The sequence below is a fragment of the Carassius auratus genome, chromosome 4, assembly GCF_003368295.1.
Source record: "Carassius auratus strain Wakin chromosome 4, ASM336829v1, whole genome shotgun sequence".
Lineage (NCBI taxonomy): Eukaryota > Metazoa > Chordata > Actinopteri > Cypriniformes > Cyprinidae > Carassius > Carassius auratus.
Genome location: NC_039246.1, coordinates 4984727 through 5011544, shown reverse-complemented (window position 1 = coordinate 5011544; position 26818 = coordinate 4984727). Strand labels below are relative to the sequence as shown.

Sequence of the window (26818 nt, the reverse complement as noted above, 5' to 3'; positions counted from 1 at the left end):
TTCATGGGTAGATTCCTTCAAAGGCTCTGTGGTGGGAGTTTGCTGCCTTGGGGACAATCAGTTGATGCTCTAGATTAAGATATGTGTATACACAACTGATGACAGTTTGTCATTTTTTTGTCAATCACTCTGTTTTCTGCAGTGTATACTAGCTAGTAAATAATAGATAAGTACATTTTATTTGTATAGCACATTTACATCATAATATTATCGATAGCTTACTAGATAAATATTGACATTGACCTTGTCAATCACATGCATAGTCAATTTCTGCCAAATGCAAGTGTGATGATTTCAAACCAGTCACAGATGTTATGGTTTTTAGCTCATTGGGTGTTATTAAACCTACAATGAATTGTGTGAAAACTTTTTGGTGAAGTGGGGTTGAACAGGTTAAGAAACTTTGATGTATTCACGTGGGAGGGATAGCTTTCACAGATAGCTTTGTCAGCTCGATCTTCTGTAGCTTTGATTTCTGTCGTCTGTTGAAAACCTCCAGTCTCATTTTTCTTTTCCTCTTCTCTGGAGATGGAATGTAGTTGAAAATAGATGTAACAAAGTCCGGACTATCACTCTTTCTCCCTACAAAATAAATAGAAACATTTCAATATCGAACTGGGCTTTGTTTACTACGTTAGCACTTGCTAGCTTACATGACATTGTTAGCCCCACGAATTGCATGCTATAATTCAACTAACGTTAGCTAGTATTAAACTGATCAGGAACAACAATTATAGCCTATTAAATAATGAAGATACTTATGTTCGGTAACTTACCTGATATGAAGTGATCGCTGCACAAGCGGAATCCAACGACTGGGGGGGGGTCCCATCTTTCAGTCTTGTTTCAGGCTTGCTTCTGGCTCTTTTAATGGCGCTGATCAACTTAGCTCGCGTCTCCGCATCTTTAGGAATGCGGTAAAACGACGTACCTTTTTCCATCGTTTATTTGTGCACCAGTCTGCCAATCTGCCTGCATTCTTGTCATAGTGGATAGATTTTCTAAATCCTGACGTCTTCTCCTTCTGGAGGGTCTGCTCACGGCCATGAAAATGGCCAAACTGTTATTTAATTATGTCTTCAGGTACTTCGGTATCCCAGAGGATATTGTCTGAGACCGAGGCCCCCAGTTCATCTCCCGGGTATGGAAGGCTTTCCACTCACTCCTAGGTGTGGCCATCAGCCTGTCCTCCGGGTACCATCCCCAGTCAAACGGGCAGACGGAGAGGAAGGTTCAGGAGATTGGACGCTTCCTCCGTACCTTCTGTCACAGCCACCAGAACTCCTGGAACCAGTTCCTTGGGTGGGCCGAGTATGCACAAAACTCCCTTCGTCAACCTACCACGGACTCACTCCATTCCAGTGCGTACTCGGCTACCAGCCACCTCTATTCCCCTGGTCAGGTGAACCCTTGGATGACCCTGCCGTCGACTACTGGTTCCGGGAGAGCGAGAGGGTCTGAGACGCGGCACACCACCAACTCCAACGGGCCTTACGCAGACGTAGAACGACAGCCGACCTTCACCGATCAGAGGTCCCAACGTACCAACCCGGTCAGAAGTTCTGGCTGTCCAACCGGGACGTCCGCCTGGGCCTGCCCTGCTGCAAGCTAAGTCCCAGATTCATTGGCCAATTCACCATCATCCAGCAGATCAATCCGGTCACGTACAAACTCCAGTTACCCCCTGAATACCGGCTTCACCCCACATTCCATGTGTCTCTCCTTAAACCTCACCATCCTTCTGTCTCTCCCTCCACAGAACCTGGCGAAACCGAAGCCCCCCCCCCCCCTCCACTCCTCCTAGACGACGGCGCAGCCTATGCAGTTAGTGACATCCTGGTCTCCCGGCGGCGTGGTGGACAACCGGAATATCAAGTGGACTGGGAAGGATACGGTCAAGAGGAACGTTCCTGGGTCCCATGCAACGACATCCTGGATGCTAACTTACTCGACACCTTCCACTTCAATCATCCTGACCGACCAGCTCCCAGGGGAAGAGCACGTCAACCACGTCGTCGGGGTCCTTGGCCCTTAGGAGCGGGCCGTGGGGAGGGGGGTACTGTTACAAACACGCCAGGTTCCACCTCCACTCAATCACTACGCACGCTCTCACCGGAATACTAAGCACATCCACCTGATCCTCATCACCACCCAATGACCTCAGCACCATAAATACCACGCACTCAATCGATGTCCGGTCTAGTTCGCGACAAGGTCTTACCTGTATGCTAACTCTAAGGACTAACTCTTCCTCTACTTACCTCTCTCCACTTACTCGCACATCCATGCGAAGTCGGTGAAAGGTCTGCCCTTCTTTCCAATGGCGTGACCATTTCGAAAAAGTAGCTGCATCTTCTCCAACTCAGACGTCTTCAATAAAGCGAGGCTTCTTCCAGCAAGGCTCTCTTCAATACGACCTGTCTTGGCAGTTTTAATTCTTAGGCTCTCCTGATGACTTCGGGAACTCTCATGGTCCTTACTGCCTCTACTTAAAAAAATTTAGATCCTCCTACGAAATTTTTTGTTTTGTTTTTTTCTTTTGCGTACATGCAATCCTGACAATAGAGTCTGGGAACATGACGTCAGCAACGCAATGCATTCTGGGACTTTGGGACACGGACGCTGCTGTATGTATTGTATTGGATTGATAATAGACTGTTTTGTTTGCTCTCTACAGCTAAAAAATAAGTTAAAAGCTTGTTGTGTAATTAACTGCCATACTCGTACTCATGACCGGCATGGAAAAATAATTTGAATGGAGTGCGATTTTTCAGCTTTCCCGCTGGAAAACCGCACCTTGATTTCAGGCCTCCGAGTTAACAAAGCGGCATCACATGGCTTGGTTAGCAGCAGTAAAAAGGAAATGAAGGATTGTCCCTTTGGTCTGATATATACACACGTATGTATGTGCATTTATATATATATATATATATATATATATATATATAAAATATACAGAAATGTACGTTATATAAACAACTTTTTTTTTGATGTGATTAATCGATTTGACAGACTTGCATTAAATGTTACCTATGCATGAACCACATCTCCTGCATTATCAGTGTTATGCATATTACATACCACCTGTTACAGTAATAAACGGCAAAATCGATCAATTCTGTATCTCTTTATTTGTGCGTCATAACACACTGAGGTTAATTTGCACAGTTTACAATAACACATATTAAAAAGTAAAGGGGCAGTGTAACACATAAAGGGTAATTAGGTATCCTTCAAGTATAGTACAGTAACCTTCAAGTATCAAGAACATAGATAATGTAATATGTGAAAAAGGTACATAGAAAGACAATTGTTAAAATTTATTAATTCAAGACCTCTGTCCTACCCACCGCCGCATTTCTTTTAATATTAATCACTTTACTTACTAGCCAACTCCGTTCTTCTTATATCTTGTGTTTTCTGTGTCCGTTCGTTTCCATGGTTTCTCGCGCTGGTTTCACTGCAGCCAATGGGCGTATGAAACGTCATCAAGTAGCATTACGGCACAGTGTTCTTGGGAAATGTAGGAAGTACTGCCAGGGAAATAAATGACCAAGAGCATGTATCATGCATGTAATGCCTCATTCTATATACACTCTTGCTAAATGGGGTAAGCACATGTACTTTCTCATTTCAGATGTGTATGTTCTTCTAAGAAGTAATGATTTGTTATACACCAATTCAGACACTGACATCCACACCAATTGCTTTAACCATTCATTATAATGAATCAGCCTAAATGAGTCATTAGGTCACAAATCAGACTTTAGCAGACTTGTTGTGTGGGAATCCTGGCTGTTGGGACATCGCAAAAGATTTGTCAACACACACACGCACACGCATGTACGCACACACACACACACACACACACACACACACACACAAAACACCTCATAACTGTAGAGTTTTTTTTTCTTTTTTTATATGGTGCTGAATAATTTTTGCAACAGAATAGGAAAGCATCCCACTGGATTATGTACTTGTTGTAACGTGCAAGAGACAGTGAAGCATATACTGTTAGACTGCAAAAAGTATGAAGAACTAAAGGCACAAATAGATGAACAAAGCATGACACTTTAAGTATTTATTAGGAAAAACAAGTGACTTAATTTAATAGGATGTTTCTTTCACCTCTCATTTGATGTTATTTTAATATTCTCACTCCAGTCTAGTAGGGGGCGGTAATGCGCCTTTGAGATGCGCTGCCAACCGCGATTAAACCTGAAAAAAGAAGAAGAAGAAGCTCACGCGTCTGTGATTCGACTGAAGAAAGGTGAGTGCTTTTATTCAAATGTTTAAAGTGTTTGAAGAAAAAGAAAAACTTTTCAGAATAAAGTTAGCGCGTGCTGAGCGTAAACAACGCTGATTACTTTTGCTGCGTCCAATTCACATTATGTCCCTTTTGGTATTCGTAAAAGTATGCCTAGTTTTCCGGCTGGTCTGCTGCGCGTGATTAAAGGCACAGCTCAGATCGATGCACGCTGTAACTGTGCGGTGGACGAAGAGTATAACATGCTTAACACATCAACTCTTTTGTGTCTGTTTTTGTTCAAATCTAAGCATAAATACACATTAAAAAAAACTATCCTTGTGGCACGACTGACACAGAAGAGTATAAGCTGACTGTATTGAGCTCAGATTCTCACAACACAGGAGACAAATCGTTATTTTTTGTTTTCTTTGTGTAGTGCTGATACTCAGTTTTGGGATGTAGAGCTTCAAAGTTTTTGCTTCCAATTTAGAAAAAAATTGTACAGGGAACAAGTTTCTTTAAAACATGAAACTGGCAAGACCCTGAAGTATTCAGGGTGAAGTGATTTCTGGAATGGATCAAATGCAGATTTCTAAAACCTAGAATTATAAGGTAATATCTTGCAAAAAAATTAATCGAAGCAAATGTTTAAGAAAAACAAACAGTTATAATTTGTTTTAAAACATAAAATTAGTGTTGTAACAATGTGTTGACATGCATGAGAAAGTTATATTTAATGGTTTTTATGACATTTAATATTTTAGATATTTTCATGTTAAGCATAAAAGTTTTTAAGAATAAAGGTTTTCAAGAATAAAAGTGTTAATATTTTGTCCAGAGAAGATGTTAAATTAAGGCAGGAATATGCTGGGTAATTTAACACATTATTGCAGGAATCATTGAAGTTAAAGTTTCCCTTTCTTTAGACAGAAAGCAGATTCTGTAATACATTTATCAGGACTTTATTACACACAACGTGGGACAGGTAAAATGTATTTCTCTCTAGACATCAGTATGGCTGAAATAAACATGGTAACGTTGATTGTTGTAACAAAAACCCATTCAGTTCAATTGTTGACTTTTTGACTTGAGGCTTAATATTGTAAAATGCAAGCCTTTTTAAGACTAAAAAAGCTGTAAGAAAACAGACAATGCTTCAGCAAAAGTGTTTAACAAAGTTAACTACACACGTCAGTTTTTATGATCAATGAGTATTTTGTATTATTGGTTAATATGTGAATCCGTTGACCAAACTATAAATGACACGAGTTGTGATCAGGACAAAGAATTTAGATGAGATTATATTAGATTAGACATTGTATTGATCCCAGAATAATTCCACTCTCGAATGTCACAGACTTCCGAAGCTTTGTTTGATCGCATGCTTCTCTGCTCCACGATCATTTGTCAGAAATGGTGGAGAAAACAAGTCCGACCACCAGGGGCCCATTTCACTAAGGAGGTTCAACCAACTCTGAGTTGACTTACCCCGAGATGGCATACTCTGAGTTTTCGGTTACAGAACAGCTGAAATTAGTTGGTTTAATCAACTCTAAATTGAAGGACTCACTAATAACTCACCTTCACGTTGTTCCAAACCAGTAAAGCCGCATTCAGACTGTACAATTTTAGCCCATTTTTTGGCTCACAGACAGGTTTTGAGAAATCACCAACAAATGCTCGAATACTTTTAGATTTAGTCTGAGATCTCTCAGTCCCTCCATTGAAACTGTGTGTACGGTCTACTGTCCATGTCCAGAAAGGTAAGAAAAACATCATCAAAGTAGTCCATGTGACATCAGAGGGTCAGTTAGAATATTTTGAAGCATCGGAAATACATTTTGGTCCAAAAATAGCAAAAACTATGACTTTATTCAGCATTGTCTTCTCTTCCGTGTCTGTTGTGAGAGAGTTCAAAACAAAGCAGTTTGTGATATCCGGTTCGCGAACGAATCATTCAATGTAACCAGATCTTTTTGAACCAGTTCACCAAATCGAACTGAATTGTTTTAAACAGTTCGCGTATCCAACACACGCATTAATCCATTAAATATTCATAAACAGTGGCTATTTACACTAAGTGGAATTAACATACACGAAAATTCATTTTGGTCCAAAAATAACAAACTACGATTTTATTTAGCATTGTCTTTCTTAGCAATATATCCTATTTACAGTAGGCTAAGTGCAAGTAGCTCTAGGGCCCCACTCACACTGCAAGGTTCCAGTGACGCAAGTAGACAACTCTCTCTGGCCAATCCGGGAACAGCAGAGTTCACGCGTCATGTTTTGGTAACAGTATGGTTCACTTAGAACTTTAACCAAGGTGATACTAAAAAAAGTACCAAATACCAGGAACTGTACCCAGTGCGCAAAACCCCTCTAAAGTGAACCCTGCCATGCAGTGGAAAATCGGCATTAGTGGATCAGGAGCCACTGGCTCATGGCTGGCTGGTGTGTGACTAGGTGAAGTCATTCAAGCTATTTTAAAGGGATAGTTCAAACTGAGATTTTTAACTCAAACCATTGCATAGGGGATGTGACGGTGGCTGTGATAACTAGGAAAGTCAACTATTGATTGATTAATTGTTGATAAGAGATGCAATCGATTAAAGCTGTTGATGGTCTGTTAACAGATTTGTTGTTTGGCTGTGTGTGGTTTAACAGGTGCAAGAGGTTGTGAATGACGGTGACAATGAATAAATGCATCATTCATTCACAATGTACAAATTAAAGGGTTATTTCACCCCAAAAATGAAAATTATGTCATTAATGACTCAACCTCATGTCGTTCCAAACCCGTAAGACCTCCGTTCATCTTCAGAACACAGTTTAAGATATTTTAGATTTAGTCCGAGAGCTCTCAGTCCCTCCATTGAAACTGTGTGTATGGTATACTGTCCATGTCCAGAAAGGTAAGAAAAACATCAAAGTAGTCCATGTGACATCAGAGGGTCAGTTAGAATTTTTAGAGCACAAATAATTGCTTGCAGTAGCTCTGCTATTAAATTTGTCAAAATGGCAATCCATATATAGTTATGATCAGCTGTTCTTTCATCTTGACCGAGCTTTCAACGTTGTTATGGGAAAGGATGAAGCTGAATGTTTAGTTCTTGTCACATGATCTGCGGTGCGCTTGCAGCATTTTGAAAAGTTTAGATGTTTTTAACTCGATGTGGTGCGGACGCGCCTGGCGGTCGCTTCCATTATGAGCGTGCATACTGCTACACTGAGAATAACGAACTTGTACTTTTGTTTGTTTGCACGCATTGTTAAATGTTTTCAGCTACAAAACACGATGTGTAATGTTCAAGCTTATTGTGTGTAAACTTGTTCAAAATTACGGAAACAATAAATGTTGCTGAAAAATAACGTCAGTCTCATTAAACTTAATTTAAATAAATGAATATTCGAATATTCGTTTTTATGTGAGCTCAAATATTCGAATGTGATATTTGTGGAAAACGCCCATCCCTAAAATTAATACAAGATGCAGTCAGCCAGATGATAACATTATTAACAGTAGGGCTGCAACTAACGATTATTTTGATAATCGATTAATCTGTCGATTATTTTTACGATTAATCGATTAATCGGTTTATGTACTTATATTTTAGTTTTTTCCATTTTTTCCCCAAGTAAATTATTAATAAAGGGTCTTTATCATTCAGCATAGATTTTTAAGAGATTTTAACCATTTTGCATTGTCATATCCTCATCAAAAATATACCTGGAGTTGTTTTATGTTAGTAATCCTTTGTCGAACTCTTCTGCAATCAAAACACTGACCCATACTCTAGCAAAATTCACAAGGAGATTTCAAATATTGTTTTCACCATGGCAGTCCTTAGAGCTCCTAAAGTAGTTTAACATCCCAAACAAAGCTTAAGGAATCTTTGAGAACATATTTTCACGAAGTATAAGGATAAAACAGAATAAAATTGCATTGCATTGTATTTTATTATTTACTGGGAAAAAGCTTTATAGCTTATGCTGTGAAATTGTAAACAATCCTTCGAAAAAAAGTGCCAAAGGCATGAAACCTGAATGGAACTCACAATTTAAAGTAAAATCCATCAGAAGGTTGTCCAGAAAAAAAAAATTGGGACACACACAAAAAACCTGCTGTGTGAAAAAGAGCAGTGAATACTTAGAAAAGAAGTGCATTTTAAATAAACTCAAACATTTACCTCTCTCATTCAGTCATAATTAGGCTGCAAGTCTGAATTATGAACTGGTAAACGACAAACTGATCACATAACATGTTTGTAAAGCTTTAAATGTTAACTGTTAAAAAGCAATGTTATCAGCTTTTACGAGTAAACATTTGCAAACAACCTTGTACTGGAGAATCTGCACAAATAAAATTCTTAGGGGCCGTTCACATATCGCACCTAAAAACGCGTGGAAAACGCTAGTCGCGCCGCTTTCTCCTTCTTTCCAAAGTGCTCGGGCAGAAGCGCCCCTGCCTTTGCTAAGCAACCAGGCGTCTGCCTTTGCTAAGCAACTATGACGTGCTCTCTCCATGACGTGCCCTCTCCATGAAGACCCGGAAATTTCAGCAAAGGATAAATGGATGCGGTGTGGACATGCCTGGAAAAACGGGCGCATCGCACCGCATGCGTGTCGCGACCGCGTCGCTTCCATTAAGAGAGTGCATACTGCGCGCCTAAATAGGAAATAACGAACTTGAGCACGCAAAAGATACGATATGTGAACGGCCCCTTAAACAGTTCAGTAGTGCAGAGTTTACAGGTTACTCTTCATTTTGAAGGCTCAAAGTAAACTACTCCCACTTCCCGCTGAATGCTGCAGAGACGCTGTTCGGGAAGCACGTGACATAAAACGAGGCCAGCTATTGGCTATTCGCTACTTCACCTGCTGTACTGGCTGAGTAAAACCTCCGGTGGCTCATTACTGCCACACTTTGGTCACCGCAGATTTGAAATATGCACGAAATGAGCCGCTTATGGCAAATAAAATTTATTTAGCGACGAATCGATTACTAAATTAGTTGACAACTATTTTAATAATCGATTTTAATCGATTAAATCGATTCGTTGTTTCAGCTCTAATTAACAGCAATTATTATATGATGTAATCACGCAATATTTGTTAGTTCTGTTTGTTGATTCAGGGTTAAGCATCATCTGGGGTCCTCTGAGGGTCAGCATCATCTCTTCTCAGGTGTTCTGGATCCAGACTGGAGCTTGTGTAAATCCCGTGGCAAAACAGAGAAACAAATAGAGACATCATTAGTATAGCTGCTGATCCAACAAAGTAAAATTAATTAGTTTAACCCAAGCTAAAGAATAATAATATCCATTTGATCAGATGCAACTGCAGTCACAATTTAAGAGATGCATTATTTGAATGCTTGGTGAAAGAAATGAGTTTTTAACAGCGAGAGTGTGTCTGAACCCCGAACATTATCAGGAAGGCTATTGCAGTGTTTGGGAGAAAAAATTTGAAAAAGCTCTACCTCCTTTAGTGCACTTTGTTATTCTAGAAACTACCAAAAGTCCAGGGTTTTGTGACCTTAGGGAATGTGATGGATTGTAAGCAGCTAAACCATTTAGGGCCTTATAGGTAAGTAATGATAATTTTAGTAATTGATACTGAACTTAAAAGGTAGCCAGTGCAGAGACTGTAATATTGGGGTAATATGATCATATTTTCTTAACAAACGTCAACGTTGCATGACAAAACTTCTCCAGGCCCCCAAAATATCCTTAGACCTCAAAGGGTTAAGGGAACACTTTAAAAAAAAAAATGGGCTCATTTTCCAACTCCCTTAAGGCGGGTGTACACGGTGCGAATTCGGATGGTCGGAAGATCGTATGTCCACACACACGGCACGAGTTATTTTATCTGAAAATCGTACGGACGAGATGATATACGACATGATTTTACAACCTGCGAATTCCAGAAGCAATCGCACGAAGTTGATAGACGCGTTCGACTTGAAGCAGCGCTGCACGCACAGAAGGATCACTGTATGACATTACCGAGAGAGCGATATGAGAGCATACATATCCAATGCATTTAAATCGCTCTCGCGGTACTTTGATGTCATACAGGTGATCATTCCATACACGTACAGGTTATTTTTCAGCAAAAGGAAACCGGGACGTTTTGTTACCCTGTGTGTATGTGTTCTTGTATATGGTTTATAAATATCTGAAATGGGTATTAAAATGTAAACATGGTTTGTGAGGACAATTACTGTGCACTCGTAAACCAAATGGCTTTAAAAAATACTATACGGTGTTTAATATAAATTTTAAACATGCATTTTTTGTGATGGATAGAGGTAGTCTATGGGGATATACAGTATAGAATACCGTTACGTTTATGGAGAGTCCCTGTAAACTACATATGCGTGTGTGTGAGCGAGAGAGGGAGAGAAAGAGAGAGAGAGAACTAAAAAGGCATTGGAATACATTGCTAGAAACATCATACAGCGCTCGCTGTTCCTGTCAGACTTCAGCTGCCGTCTTCGTCTTTCTTCTGTGGTTTTCCTAGTTCGTGATTGGTCAACTTCAGATAAATCAACAAATCGGCTCATTCAACAGCACAAATGGCACAAATTCAAACTGATAGCTCACAAACTTTTTAGACCGGTTTAAAAATGATCGGGAGGTCGGGAAGTGCTCGTAAGCCACTTTGCTCGGCTCGTAATTCATCGCAAATGATACGAGCCGTGACCATACAAGAATACGCGATTTCCACACGATTGAAAAAAATCGCATGCGAACTCGTACGACAGCAAAAATCGCACCGTGTACGCCCGCCTTTAGAGATAAACAGTTGAGTTTTACCACTTTTTTTTTTTTTTTTTTTGAAAATGGGCTCATTTTCCAACTCCCTTAGAGATAAACAGTTGAGTTTTACCGATTTCAAATCCATTCAGCCGATCTGGTGGTAGCACGCTTAGCATAGATCATTGAATCTGATTAGACCGGCAGTCTCTCGTTCAAAAAATGACTAAAGAGCTTCGGTATTTTTCCTTGACTCATCTGTAGTTACATAAGCCTCTTTCACACTGCCATTCCAGCAAATACAGGGGTAAAGTGTTCCGGCAATTGTTCCCGGGTCGCTAAATTTTGCACTTTCACACTGCCAGTGATGACCCGGGATATGTGCATGTTATACTTTCACTGAAGCAAGCGAACGATCTCGGCGTCAGCGTGGAAGGTGAGGAACTAATTGATCTCTGCTTCATTACAGTTTGCACATACTATTTCATCGCGAATGTTGACCCTCCGTCAAAACAGCCGGTAAAAGAGTCGCGTGATAACGCTCGTCATCACTTCGACACGGAATTAGATCTGGCTTTGGTTCACACAGCGCTCGTCCCGGGTTGAATCTGGCAATGTTACTAGGTCCCCGACCCGGGTTCAATGCGGGAATCAATCCCGGGACGTGGTTGCTTTCACACAGAAGGCGACCCGGCAATGTTCCGGAAATATGACTGGTCCGACGTGCAGTGTGAAAGGGGCTATAGTGTAATAAGACTGGAAAATGAAAAGTTGGGATTTTTTAGGCAGACATGGATAGGAACTATACTCTCATTCCAGTGTAATAATAAAGGAACATAACTGTCGTACTCTGGGTGCAGCAGGCGCAGTGATATGATGCAGCACCTGAAAATAGTCTTGCTGCATAATATTGTGCCTGCTGTAACCATTGTATGGCATCAAGTTTCCTTGATTATTACACTGGTATGAGAGTATAGTTCCTATATAACCTCTTTGGTCATTTTTGAATTAGATGCTAACAGTCTAATCAAGTTTAATTATCTATGCCAAGCTAAGCTAAAAATACTAGCACCAGATCATGAGATCGGCTGAATGGATTTGAAAACGGTAAAACGCAACTATTTAACTCTATGGGGAGTTGGAAAGTTTGGAAAGTGTTCCTTTAACTGGAAATATCATAAATGTTTTGTAGTTAATAGGGAATTAAGAGCACTCCACACTTCTTTATATAAAATCTATGATGTTCATAACTTAAGGAATCTGTGATTTTAATATTTTACAGATCCTTGAAACACACCATTATAAAGATGGCATTTATTAAAGAGGAGAGTGAAGACTTGAAGATTGAAGAAACATTCGGTCTCAATCATGAAGATACCGAGGAACAAACAAAGATGGAGTTTATTAAAGAGGAGAGTGAAGACATGAAGATTGAAGAAACATTCGGTCTCAATCATGAAGATAATGCGGAACAAACAAAGATGGATTTTATTAAAGAGGAAAATGAAGAAACAGTCAGACTCAAACATGAAGAAGATACTGAGGAACAAAGAAAGATGGAGTTTATTAAAGAGAAGAGTGAAGACATTAAGACTGGAGAAATATTCAGTCTCAATCATGAAGATACTGAGGAACAAACAAAGATGGAGTTTATTAAAGAGAAGAGTGAAGACATTAAGATTGGAGATATATTGAGTCTCAATCATGAAGATACTGAGGAACAAACAGGTTGGTTTTTTATTATCAAAGCGGAACTCGCTCATTAAAATCTCCAGCTCTACAGAAAGGGTTTAGAAAAACGTCATGATTTTTGCAACGTTTTGGGGTGGCCACCTTTAGCGAGGCAAAATAGGGAACACCGGGTCTTTTTAATTCATTCATTCAAGTTTATGTGTATAGTGCTTTTTACAATACGAATCGTTACAAAGCAACTTTACAGGAAATAATGTTTCTACAATATTTACTAGTAGCTTATGGTGGTGACTGTCAGTTTGTGCATGTTTCACAGGATTTTTAGAAATAATTTATACAAGACGTAGTCAGAACGATGAACATTATTAATTAATAATTGTTATATGATGCAGTCACACATGTAGCAATAATTGTTAGTTCTGTTTGTTGATTCAGGGTTAGCATCATATGAGGTCCTCTGAGGGTCAGCATCATCTCTTCTCAGGTGTTCTGGATCCAGACTGGAGCTTGTGTAAATCCTAGGTACCACAGGGTGTAAATCCCATGGCAAAACATAGAAACAAAATAGAGACATCATTAGCATAGCTGCTGATCCAACAAAGTAAAATTAGTTTAACCCAAGCTAATGAATAAAAATGCACATTTGATCAGATGCAACTACACTCACAATTTAAGAGATACATTATTTGAATGCTTGGCGAAAGATGCGTTTTTAATCTAGATTTAAACAGAGAGAGTGTGTCTGAACCCCGAACATTATCAGGAAGGCTATTCCAGAGTTTGGGAGCCAAATGTGAAAAAGCTCTACCTTCTTTTGTGGACTTTGCTATCCTAGGAACTACCAAAAGTCCAGCATTTTGTGACCTTAGGGTGCGTGATGGGTTGTAGCGTGGTAGAAGGCTAGTTAGGTACGTAGGAGCTAAACCATTTAAGGCCTTATAGGTAAGTAATGATAATTTGTAACTGATACGGAACTTAATAGGTAGCCAGTGCAGAGACTCTAAAATTGGGGTAATATGATCGTATTTTCTTGACCTGGTAAGGACTCTAGCTGCTGCATTTTGGACGACCTGTAGCTTGTTTATTGATGAAGCAGGACAACCACCTAGAAGTGCATTACAATAGTCCAGTCTAGAGGTCATGAATGCATGAACTAGCTTTTCTGCATCAGAAACAGATAACATGTTTCGTAGCTTGGCAATGTTTCTAAGATGGAAGAATGCAGTTTTTGTAACATTGGAAATATGATTTTCAAAAGACAAATTGCTGTCTAATATGACACCCAGATTTCTGACTGTAGAGGAAGTAACAGTACATCCGTCTAGTTGCAGATTGTAATCTACAAGATTCTGTGTAGTGTTTTTTGGTCCAATAATTAATATCTCCGTCTTATCCGAATTTAATTGGAGAAAATTATTTGTCATCCAATCTTTTACATTTTTAACACACACTGTTAGCTTAGATTATTTAGAAGTTTCATCTGGTCTTGTTGAGATATATAGCTGAGTATCATCAGCATAACAGTGGAAGCTAATTCCGTATTTTCTAATAATATTACCAAGGGGCAACATGTATATTGAAAATAGAAGGGGACCTAGGACGGATCCTTGTGGCACTCCATATTTTACTGATGATAAATGAGATGACACCCCATTTAAGTAAACAAAATGGTAGCGATCGGACAGGTAGGATCTAAACCATCTTAGAGCCTGCCCTTGAATACCTGTATAGTTTTGTAATCTATCTATTAGTATGTCATGCTCTATGGTGTCGAACGGAGCACTAAGATCAATTAAGACTAGAAATGAGATGCAGCCTTGATCTGACGCAAAGGGCAGGTCATTGGTAATTTTAAGTGCAGTTTCTGTGCTATGGTGGGGCCTGAAACCTGACTGAAATTCTTCATACAGATCATTTTTATGCAGCAAGGTGCTCAATTGAGCAGACACAACTTTTTCTAAAATTTTTGACATAAATGGAAGATTTGAAATAGGCCTATAATTTGCCAGTACACTAGGATCTAGTTTTGGTTTCTTAATAAGAGGCTTGATAACTGCCAGCTTGAATGGTTTTGGGACGTGACCTAAAGATAACGACGAGTTAATGATATTGAGAAGCGGTTCTTCGGCTACAGGTAAACTCTTTCAGTAATTTAGTTGGGTACAGGATCTAATAAACATGTTGATGTTGTTGCGTCTTCAAGGCAACAGCGTCATAAACAAAACTGAATATACAAAAATAAAACATAGAAGAAAAGTGCTCACCAATAAACTAATGTCTGATACACCCAAGATCTCTACATGCAGGTATATAGATCATAGGGGTGGCACGGTTCAACTTTTTCATGGTTTGGTTTATTTCATTGTTTTCGAGTTACAGTTTCGGTACGGTTTGTGCTATGTTTATGGAGTATATGGACTATACTTAAAAACAAAAATCTATCTATGAGCAACAGCACAAATAAATACAATAGAGTAAAGATACAAATGAAATAAATGGTGATTTTATAGAATTGGCTTAAGTACAGAAATTTTGTTTGAATTTGTCCATTTAAACACAATACTTCTGAGATAGCTTATATTTGTGCGCGTTCTGAGGCGTTGGTTTGCTTGCTTCGGATGAGCAAACACACATCTTCACACTGCACGCACAAGCTCGCGTCCTCTGGCTCTTAAATCTTCCAACTTATGAGTTTAGTTTAAACACAGATATCAGTGTGTGCTGTTCAGTTCTCATCTGTTCGCACGTGCTATCAGCACCAGGGGCGGAGCCAGACGATGTAAACATTCGGAGCTTAGCCCAAACCTGGGGGGTCCTGGGGCATACTCCCCCGGAGAGCTTTATTTTCCATTTACGTCAGCTAAATGCACTATTTTTCAGGCTGTTTGAGATAATAGAATCCCTAGAAATCTATACACAATCTGGGAAAATTATGATAGTTACAAAATCACCCAGTAGAGCCTACAACCTATTTTGTATTTAATTGTTCTCCAGCTTTAATGAATCCAAAACACCAAAAAGTAGTAATACTTTTTTATATTATTACAGGCGCATCTCAAAAATGATGAATATTTTTGAAAAGGTCATTGTGCTGCACCACCAGGACAAGAATGACAGATTAAATTCTCAGTAAACCTTCGCAGGTGTTTTGAGTTGATTAGCTGATTAGATATCCTGTCAGATCGTATAAGTTTTGTAAGCCCCTATCATCAAGATTAAAACTATAAAAGGCTTGAAATATTTTACTTATGTAATGAATGTCAAATTTATTAAAGATTTACTTTTCAAATTTATGTATGGGGGAAAAAAAATAACTTTTCCACGATATTGATGCATCTGTACTTGGAATTGTTGTCATCAGGAGGAGGAAATATACTTTGTCTTTTTAATGTTCTTTATCATTATATTTCTCAATTAATTTCTTCTCCCACTAATGTGCCGAGATTAGCTGTAAAACATGCCCTGAGATTATTATTTACAATTAGCCACCCTCCGCTCTGCCCCCGATCAGCATCCGGGTGATGACGGAATAAATGACAGATTCCAGCATAAGGAATTCACATTGAACAAGAGTGCATGGTTTGTCCATGTATTTTTTTTTATGTCTGGGAGAATCCAGAATGCACGTACAGCTACAGAAACATATATTAGCTGAACCGTTTGTTTTACGTGTTATTATAGCAAACCATATTACAGATGCTTTGTCCGATTTAAGTTGAACCCGTTCCAAGCGCGTGGCGAACCGTGTGTGGTTTTTTTGAGCAAAGCTACTAGCAAGCGGTGAGCTGACAAAAACATCAGATCACACAGCGGTATAGCCAGCCGTTAAAACCCAAGAACCTAACACAAACACATTCCACGAGTGCACACAACAGTCACAATACATAACTTCACACACCCTTCTTCCCGCCAATGTTCTCCTTTTGAACCTCTCGGACAAGAGCGCGATTGGAGAAGGAAACGTGTTGTCATAATTAACTAATGATGAATGACAGCAAAGATAGCTAATAAAATCCAAGAAAGGCAGCATCTAAGAGCTTGGGAGTGAGGACAAATAGACAAAAAGAAATAACACACAGCTCAAAAAGTTGCAGTCTGTAAACGTAACTAAACAGCTTCTGGTCCTCAGTAACATCCATAGTAGAGAAAAATACTATCAGGGTCATTGGAGACCAGAAACTGGTTTGGTTTCCCACATTCATCATAGTACTTAGATGTTCTGCAAGAAAAATAAATTATTACAGGTTTGAAACAACTTGTGCATGTTTAAACGAAAATGTTTTGACCATCCACCATGAGCAACTGAATGCTTCTTTGCAAACTGCGCATTCATCATTAGTTACTTGACCGACACATTGATAACTTTCCCATTCAGCCCTACATCTGGAGAGCCTTGTTTTCAAAGGACAGATGTGAGCTCTAGATATTTTATTATGTGAGGTTTAGGGAATTCTGCTTAAAAAGTGCGCAATCTTGAGACTTTGGTGCTATGGATACGAAGATGCCAAAATGCAATCATGTGAAAATGGGCTTCATAAATACTTAATTTTAAATTCAGTTATAATTGCTTACTATTATAAACAGAACTTTGGCCTTAGTAATGTTAACGTACAATGTTATTGTATATTTGCCTTTAAATATGGGAAAATTCCATACTTTAAGACTTTAAAGATGAATGTGAGACAAAACTACAGAATATCACATTTTATTATTAGGTGATTCAACACAAAGATGTTTTGCCAGCTAAGAAGATCAGCACTTTTAGAGTTTCATCTCCCTATCTGATGTGAGCATAAGTATTGGAACAGTTTTTTTAAAGTGTCCTGTTGCATTAATTCTTCAGATATTAAAAGCAGGGAATGTGTCTTATCAGTTATATCCATTGCTTCTGCATTCTAAGTCCTGCATTCGACGATGACGCTCACAAACCAGGATGAAGACGAGGAAGCCGACTCTTAAAGAAAAGCAAGCAATGTGGATGCTGAAAGAAAAGAGGAAGTCAATTAGAACTATAGGAAATCAAAGAGCATGGAGAAATCAAGAGTTTGGAAACCACCGGCGACATCAGCAACCAACAACGACCTGATTGGCTGAGAACAACAACTGTAGTTGATGACCGAATTCATAAAAGCTGTGAAAATGAGCCCTAAAATGAATTTTTGTAAAATCACCCAAAAAATGAAAGCTGGGGTGATGCTCTGTCAATCTACAGTCTGCAGGAGCAGGAGAATTTGACACAGAATTACAGAAGCTACACAGCAAACCTCTGATTAGCACCAAAAATAGAAAGGCAAGATTCTTCACAAATGTGAGCCAGTAGAGTTCCGGAACGGAGTTGATGGACCGATGAGACAAAGATTAACCTTCATCTAAGTGATTGAAAAGCAAAAGTGTAGAGAAAAAAGGGAATTGCTAATAATCCAAGCACACAACCTCATCTGTAAAGCTTGGTGGAGGTGGTGTCATGGAATGGGCTAAAACAGGACCTCTTCATTTTAATGATGACTAAAGATATAATTGCAGTAGCAGAATGAATTTGGAAGGGTACACAATCATCTTGGCTACCAATATTCAAGAAAATTCCCCCAAACTCGTTAGAAATCACTTCATACTGGATCAGGACAATGACCCAAAACACCGTCAGTTCAGTCAAGACTTTATCAGGGCAAAGAAATGTAAAGTCTTAGATTTCCCAAATCAATCTCCAGATTTATATCCGATTGAACATTAATTTCACCAGCTTTAGAGACTAAAGACAGAAACTCCCCAAAACAAGCAGCAGTTGGAATTGGCTGCATTAAAGGCTGGGGAAAAGCATTTCAAAGCAGACTCACTGCTCTGATTTCATGTAAGGGATCTACAACTAAATATTAGCTTTTGATCTTTTACTTAACTGCCTTAAATTCAAATGTTCCAATACTTATCCTCGCATCAAATAGTGTTATGAACTTTTAAAATTGCTGTCCTTTTCATTTGGTTAAACATGTATGTGTCGAAAGACCTAATAATATTAAAGCTGCAAGCAGGATTTTTTCGGGGTTCAAGCAGTTTAGGCCTCTGAGGTGGTCTCAGCCAACCTGGATGTATGGCTGACAGTTAAACACATCCAAAATGGAGAATAAGCTAACAGACAGACACACACACTGAAATTAAGTGATTTTAATAATATATTAATACTCTATAAGCATATGCACACACACACTCTCACAAAGACACACATATACATGCACACACATTTTGTTGCAGATATAGATATTTAAAATAAGTTGAAATTTCCTTAATTAACCTTTATAACTATTATAGTGTTATTTTTTGGCCAAATCTCTCTTAAATTTTGCATGCTTTTTTAGAATGAATTATGCATTATTTTACACAGTCTTGAGAATTTTTGGCTTTCTGTTTGTATTAATAGGCCTTTGGGTACACTGCGTAAAGAACATATTATAAAATGCCGGTATATAGTTGCCCAAATGCAAATGTTCATTATTTTTGATAATGATTGACCTAGAGAGGCTAGAGTATTGTACTGAAGTGGTTTTATTGATTTTCAGCTTAATCCCTTGGACTAGTTTGTTAAAATAGCTTATTTAATTTATTTTACATTATATTTAAATAACAGATTTATTTACAACATTGGTCCCAGAGGCAAAGTTGTTCAGAATGAGATCTATCATATGATATGAAGATCTAGTGTTTGTGCGCATATATGAGCATTTTCATCCAATTTGAGGCCATTTAATATATAAATCTTGTGTTTTGAGACCTTTTCTACTGTTATAGCACCACATATGGTCAGATCTCCATGAAACTATGCATCCTTGTTAAGAGTCATCTGCTACATGTTTTCAGCATGTTTCATAAAGTTTTGAGTTTTCATTTAGATTTTATAGGCTTTTGGGTATTTTGACCACACCCCTTTTCTAAATTAGCCTGTTGTAGCTAACCAAAGGACAAAATTTAACATTATTTTGATAATTATTGATCTAGAGAGTCCAGAGAATTGTTCTGTAGTGGTTTGATTGAGATTAAGCGAAAATCCTAGGACAAGTTCACGAAAGTAGGTTTTTAACACATTTGTAAATAATGAACAATTAGATTAACAGCATTAGTCCCAGAGGCAAATTTGGTCAGAATGAGGAGATCTATCATATGATATAAAGATCTAGTGTTTGTGTAATTATATGAATATGTTCTACCATTTCAGGTAATTTTCTATTGAAATTGTGTGTTGTTGATGCCTTTTTTACAGTTATAGCGCCACCTATGGTCCGATCACCATGAAACTGTGCATGCTTGTTAAGAGTCATCTGACAAATGTTTTGACCATGTTTCGGAAAGTTTTGCATTTTTGTTTAGGTTTTATAGGCTTTTGGGTATATTTGGCCACACCCCTTTTATAAATGTTACAAGTAACCACAGGACAATTTTCAACAGTTTTTAAATAATTATTAATCTATTGAGTCCACAGAATATTACTGCAGTAGTTTGGTTCCGATTGGGTAAAAAAACCTTAGGACTAGTTCGTAAAAGTAGGTTTTAAACTTGATTGCTTCTGGGATCAAGGTTGTCAATAAAACGTTAATTAAATATGCACAAAGTTGTTCAGAATGAGGAGATTTATCATATGATATGAAGATCTGTTGTTTGTGTGAATATAAAAGCATTTTCAAGCAATTTGAGGCAATTTACCATACAAGTCTTGTGTTTTTGAGACCTTTTCTACTGTTTGAGTGCCACCTATGGTCCGATCTCCATGAAACTTTGCATGATTGTTAAGAGTCATCTGCTACATGTTTTCAAGTTTTGTAAAGTTTTGAGTTTTTGTTGCGGTTTTATAGGCTTTTGTTCAAATGTGGGCACGCCCCTATTATAAATAGCTAACCAAAGGATAAAATTCAACATTTTTTTGATAATTATTGATTTAGAGAGTCCAGAGAATTACTGCAGTGGTTTGGTCCTGATTGGGCGAAAATCCTAGGACTAGTTCGCAAAAGTAGGTTTTTAACATATTTGTGAATAATTAGTGAACGATTTTAATTTACAGCTATAGTTCTTTAGGCAAAGTTGTGCACTATGAGGAGATCTATCAAATACTATGCATATTGTGTGAATCTGTGTAACACCACGTGATTACTGAGCAAAAAAATCTCATTAGTGACAACTAGTGGCTGATTTCTTTCAAAATTCTTACAGACCTTTAGGGCCATGAGTTGAACATGCCCACCAAGTTTCGTTCCGATTGACCTCCGTTAACATTGTCAAAAAGATGCTTAAAATTCATTGGCCAATTGCGGACATGTTTTTTTAGATACACCAATGTCCTCATAGACTCTTGTGGTACAATGACACGGCATACCAATTTTCAAGTCGATCGGGCTTACGGTTGTGTAGTTATAGCCATTTTTATGTTTTTATCTCTTATAGCGCCACCAAGTGGCAGATCTGTGCAATTTTTTATTTGATCAAAGCTTTAGCTCATTAAAATGTGTTCCAAGTTTGGTTAAGATATCTCATTTTGTTCACGAGTTCTGGCCTTTTGCATAAAATTGGTCCTCAACTTAAGGTATTAGCGCCCCCTTGCTACAATGAGTGAAAATTTCACTTTTTTTGATAATTATTGATATTGACTGTCCAGAGAACATTTCGGCACTGGTTTTATTCCGATTGGCTGAAAAACCTAGGATTAGTTTGCAAAAGTAGGTTACGGACATAAGTCAAATTGGTGGGAAAAAGAGGGCTCCTAGACCCAAAATCAGAGTGACCGTTATTGATTCCGCATGACCAAAGAATTCCAAAAATAAAAATATTTGAGTCTACGACAAGCGCTTTAGGAGCTATGAGCAAAATAGCGTTTTTGATCGCTGTAGTGCCCCCCATAGGCCGATTGGGCTGAGACTTTGTCAGAATGTCTCCTCGGGGAGCTCTACCTTTTGGCCAAGTTTCAGCTCTCTAGGCCTTACGGTTTGGTCTGCACGATCAGTTATAACTGAGAGAAATAATAATAATATTGATAAAAAATCCTTACAATTACAATAGGGTTTCAGCACTGCGTGCTTGAACTAGAGATTGACCAATATGGGTTTTTCTATTGCCAATGTTTAGAGTTCAGGGTCAGCCGATGGCCGATATGTGCTGCCGATTTTAGGGCCGATATAGCAATAAATACAGCTGTCGATGGCTCCGGTAACTCCGTCGGTAAGATGCAGAGAGCCATTGACAAACTACAGAAAAGTAAAACTACTTCACGTTAGCATTACTGGCCACGAGTCCTATAGATCACACGTCAGCTGCGTCAGAGACGAACGGAGCGCGAGCGCAATCCTGTGACAGTCTCAGGCGGTAAACAGTGGAGTGCGTAAAGGACAGATAAGAGGCACTCTTCAAGGTCTCCATTAATTCGTGTATGTGTAGTAATTTAATGTGTATACATTTTGAAAGCATTGAATCGCTATAGAAATCGCGATTCATTCGATTCTTAGCATTTTTAATCGATTACTGTCCGAGATCGGCGATTCACGATTCCAAAATCATGTTTCAAGATCAATGCATATGAATCGACAGGGTTTGTAATCTATGCATCGAGAAAATGAGTGAATCGTTACACCCCTACAACGTGCATTTTTTTTTTTGTTTGCTTTAGTTTACAAGAGCACACATCTTCTGTTTATATTGTGTGTGCACAAATAAAAGTATTTTATTTATTTATTTATTTTTATGTCTCAGCTGTCTCGATCGCGCCAGAGCCTGGGGCACACGTATTCCAGCAATTCAAACTTGCATCGCAGTCTGTTAATAAAATGGTCAATGAAACATTTAAAAGGTAACACCAGTAATAGACAGTGGTATACCAGTTCACTCTGCTGATATGTCAAGGACATTTTTGCTCATATGAAGAGGCCTAGTACAAACCTAGTTAACATTTTAAACAATAGGTTAACATTCAAATAAATTGCGAATATGGAAACATTTGGATTTGTGCCGACTGAGACATGAGCAGTAACCTCCAAATAAATCTAGCCAAAGCTGCGCTTGCTCATCCTCATATGCATGCACACACGCATGTGCTGTCATGATCTAATGCACTGTATACCGGAATTTTAAAAACCCAAAAATTCAAAATCTGCCATTTCACAGAACAGAATCCAGCAGGTTCAAATTAAGTACTGGTCATAATATTCACACAAATATTTAATGTGAGCAGCAGTGTTTTTTTCACACCTCAAATGTATGGCACGCTCTCTTCATTTTATCAAATGGTCATAATCACATCTATTCATTTTTTCTGATACCCATTCAGTTCAAGTAAGAATGTGGTTTTTGTGTGGATTTTGCACATCATGTCATGCCATTGACTGCATGGCTGCAATAGATGCATTCATTCTGCAGCATTAAGGTTAATGATTCATTAATTAATTCATCGTTAATTTAAACGATGATCGATCATGGAAATGATCGAAAATTGACATGCCTAATATAAATGCATATTTGCTGAATGCTGAGGGAAAAATGAGAAAGTATTATAATGTTTGCCTTTCTAATTCAATATTATAAAAAAATCAGCCAAACAGAAAAACTTATCAGCTGATGCTGATAATTAAAAAATGGCAAATACTGTCCGACCTCCCTTTAAAGAAATCATGGATTTAACAGAAGAGGTAAAGTTTTATAAATGTTGTGTTTGATGGCATAATTTTCAAAAGTGAGTTCAACTATTTGCTGTATGTAGATTACATACAGAGTTAGGGCTGTCACTTTTTATTCAATATTTTAATATGCATTCGAACATGACATGAAATATCCGTAATCGAACTATAAATAAAATATCAGTTTTTTTAAAATGCCATGTGTAGCGCATTCTTTACAGTCTATGATTAGACAGCTTTTTTTATTTTTTTCTTTGCCATCTTATCCAGTAGAGGACACTCTAGACGTATTGTAGCATAGGCCCATGACCAAATCAAGTGAATAATAGCTAGTAGCCAGACACGTCTGTGCGCTCCGAACATGTGTTCTCCACCGCGGGGAACATTTTAAATAAAAAGAGAGCCGCACTTAATCCAGATCAAGTTGATAGACTGGTGTTTTTGAAAAAAATATAAAAAAATGAATTAGGCTAGGCTATATGCCTTTCTCCTGCTGCTGTTTAAGTTGTCTCGTTATTGTTGGTCCTGGTTCTGAATCGTTTTTTTTTCTTTTCTTTTCTTTTTTCATTTAGCCTAATGTTGTGGGATATGCATAGTGGTACTTCATATAAATTGATATTCTAAGTTGATAACCTGCTGTTTCAAACATTAAGTAAAAAAATAATCCAGATAGTCGTGTTTATGACTCACTGTTGAACATTTGTGATTGAATCTTCATTAGGGTCCATTCACATATATAGTCTTTTGTTGCTCATGGTCATTATTTCCAATGTAGTCCAATAATGGAAGCGACATTTGCGCGTGCAATGCACTTGTTTTTTCCAGGTGCGTCCGCACCATATCAAGTTAAAAACATCTCAACTTTTCAGAGAGCCGCAAGCGCACCGCAGGCATGTAGATATTCGAATATATTCGAATACATTGCATGATATTCAATATCCGTTCTAATTAGATTTTTCTCAAAAGTGACAGCCCTATACAGAGTCAATGCAAAGATGCGATCAGACGCATCCTCGCGTGGGTCTAGAGACGCGATGCCCCCTAATACGAATCTTGTTCTGTAAAGATACGAATCAAAAAAACTCACCTGTTGAGTAAAACATAAGCGAGATTGCCATCTCTTTCTACAATAGTTGAAGTTGGTTGCAAAGCTCTCTCCATCTAGAAAATGCAACACCGATATTGATCCTCGCTCTTTCTCTCTTATCCCAAACTCTTCTTGGTTCGTTTGGTTGGCCCACATGCTTACAGGAGCTGTCCTTGTCGACAGAATCAGTGGCAGACGATAAACAGTAGTTATGTTCCATAAATAAGTAACAATCCATCATAAAACGTGCAAAAATAAGTAAATAAGGAATGCTTGAAGCAAGCAAGTGGTTTGCTGAATGCCAAACACTACTTCTGCATTTGTCCACGACACTGTTTTCATGTGGTTTCTACGTCACTAAAGGCGGTAAAAAAGGGTCACTAACGTCATTGACAGGCGACTGCACTGCCCCGTGTCACTGTTTAGAATAGGAATTTTCTCATGATTTACAAGTAGTTGAAACCATTAGAGAGATTGTTAGTATGCAGCTGGAATAAATATATAAAATTAGCCTAGTGGTTTCTGGATATTTTACTGCAAATATCTTACAAATTGTACCTTTGATAGCTTAGTGTGTATAAGATCTACAAGTTGCTGGTTTTGATGTTTGTTTTTTGTGCCATTGAAATGTTGTTAATCTGGATGTTTGTTTTTTTTGCGTTAGACCTGATGACACGGAAAGAGGAGAATCAAGAACTCAATGAAAAGGAAGACAATGTTCAGCATGAGAAATATAATTTCATGACGGAAGAAAAGTCATTTAGTAACTCACCTACTGAAAAGACTTCACGAAAAAAAGCTCAAAAGCCAGTAGATATAAGTTATTTCACCTGCCAACAGTGTGGGAAAAGATTCACCAGAAAAGATCATCTTGAAGTCCACATAAAAGTTCACACTGGAGAAAAGCCTTTCACCTGCCAACAGTGTGGAAAGAGTTTCATTAATAAAACAAACCTTAAAATACACATGAGAATTCATACTGGAGAGAAACCTTTCACCTGCCAACAGTGTGGGAAAAGATTCACCAGAAAAGAAAGTCTTGAAGTCCACATGAGAATTCACACGGGAGAAAAGCCTTTCACCTGCCAACAGTGTGGAAAGTGTATTAATAATAAAACAAACCTTAAAAAACACATGAGAACTCATACTGGAGAGAAACCTTACACATGTTCTCAATGTGGAAAAAGTTTTGCATATAAACGAACCCTCGTTATCCACATGATAATTCATACTGGAGAGAAACCTTTAACTTGCCAACAATGTGGAAAGAATTTCCCTCACAAAAAAAACCTTCAAGACCACATGCGAACTCATACTGGAGAGAAACCTTACACATGCCAACAATGTGGAAAATGTTTTCATCTTAGACGAAGCCTCGTTGACCACATGAGAATTCATACTGGAGAGAAACCTTTCACCTGCCAACAATGTGGAAAGAGTTTCACTGACAAAAGTAACCATAGAAAACACATGATAACTCATACTGGAGAGAAGCCTTTTTCCTGCAAACTGTGTGGAAAAAGTTTCATTCATAAACAAAACCTTGGAGACCACATGAGAATTCACACTGGAGAGAAACCTTTCACCTGCCAACAATGTGGAAAGAGTTTCACTCAAAAAGGAAACCTTGGAGACCACATGAGAATTCACACTGGAGAGAAACCTTTCACCTGCCAACAATGTGGAAAGAATTTCACTCACAAAAAAAACCTTACAGTCCACATGAGAATTCACACTGGAGAGAAACCTTACACATTCCAACAATGTTGAAAGAGTTTTACACAAAAATGATACCTCGTTAACCACATGGTATTTCACACTGGAGAGAAGCCATGAGTTTCAAAAATAAAGTAGCTTTTTAAAGAGTAGGTCATTTTTATAAGTGTCCCCATCTTGTGTGTCCCCTACAAAGATTGTAAATGCAAGGTAGGGGTGGTAAATATAAGCTAAAACTCTTATCACAATATTGTACACTGTCCAGGTGATATTATTATTACAAGTGCAGGTCATATAATTAGAATATCATCAAAAGGTTGAATTATTTCACTAATTCCATTCAAAAAGTGAAACTTGTATATTATATTCATTCATTACACAGACTGACATATGTCAAATGTTTATTTTAATTTTGATGAGTATAATTGACAACTAAGGAAAATCCCAAATTCAGGATCTTAGAAAATTTGAATATTGTGAAAAGGTTCAATATTGAATACACCTGGTGCCACACTCTAATCAGTTAATTAACTCAAAACACCTGCAAAGGCCTTTAAATGGTCTCTCCGTCTAGTTCTGTAGGCTACACAATCATGGAGAAGATTGCTGAATTGACAGTTGTCCAAAAGACGACAATTGCCACCTTGTACAAGGGAGGACAAGACAC

The 26818-nt window shown here is 38.2% G+C and overlaps 2 protein-coding genes across 2 annotated transcripts in view; both read left to right on the top strand.

The window, feature by feature from the left end:
• Positions 1-4236: 4236 nt before the first annotated feature.
• LOC113066609 (gastrula zinc finger protein XlCGF8.2DB-like) overlaps positions 4237-26818 on the top strand; it is a 44599-nt gene continuing 22017 nt past the window's right edge. Inside the window, exon 1 of the mRNA XM_026238551.1 lies at positions 4237-4273. The gene's annotated coding sequence lies outside the window, so the exon portion shown is untranslated. The remainder of the gene's footprint in view (positions 4274-26818) is intronic.
• Positions 4238-26518, top strand: LOC113066226 (gastrula zinc finger protein XlCGF57.1-like). Its single transcript, XM_026238036.1, has 3 exons — positions 4238-4273; positions 12296-12741; positions 25100-26518. The coding sequence occupies exons 2-3, from the start codon at positions 12321-12323 to the stop codon at positions 26203-26205; spliced, it is 1527 nt and encodes a 508-aa protein (XP_026093821.1). The 5' UTR covers positions 4238-4273; positions 12296-12320; the 3' UTR covers positions 26206-26518.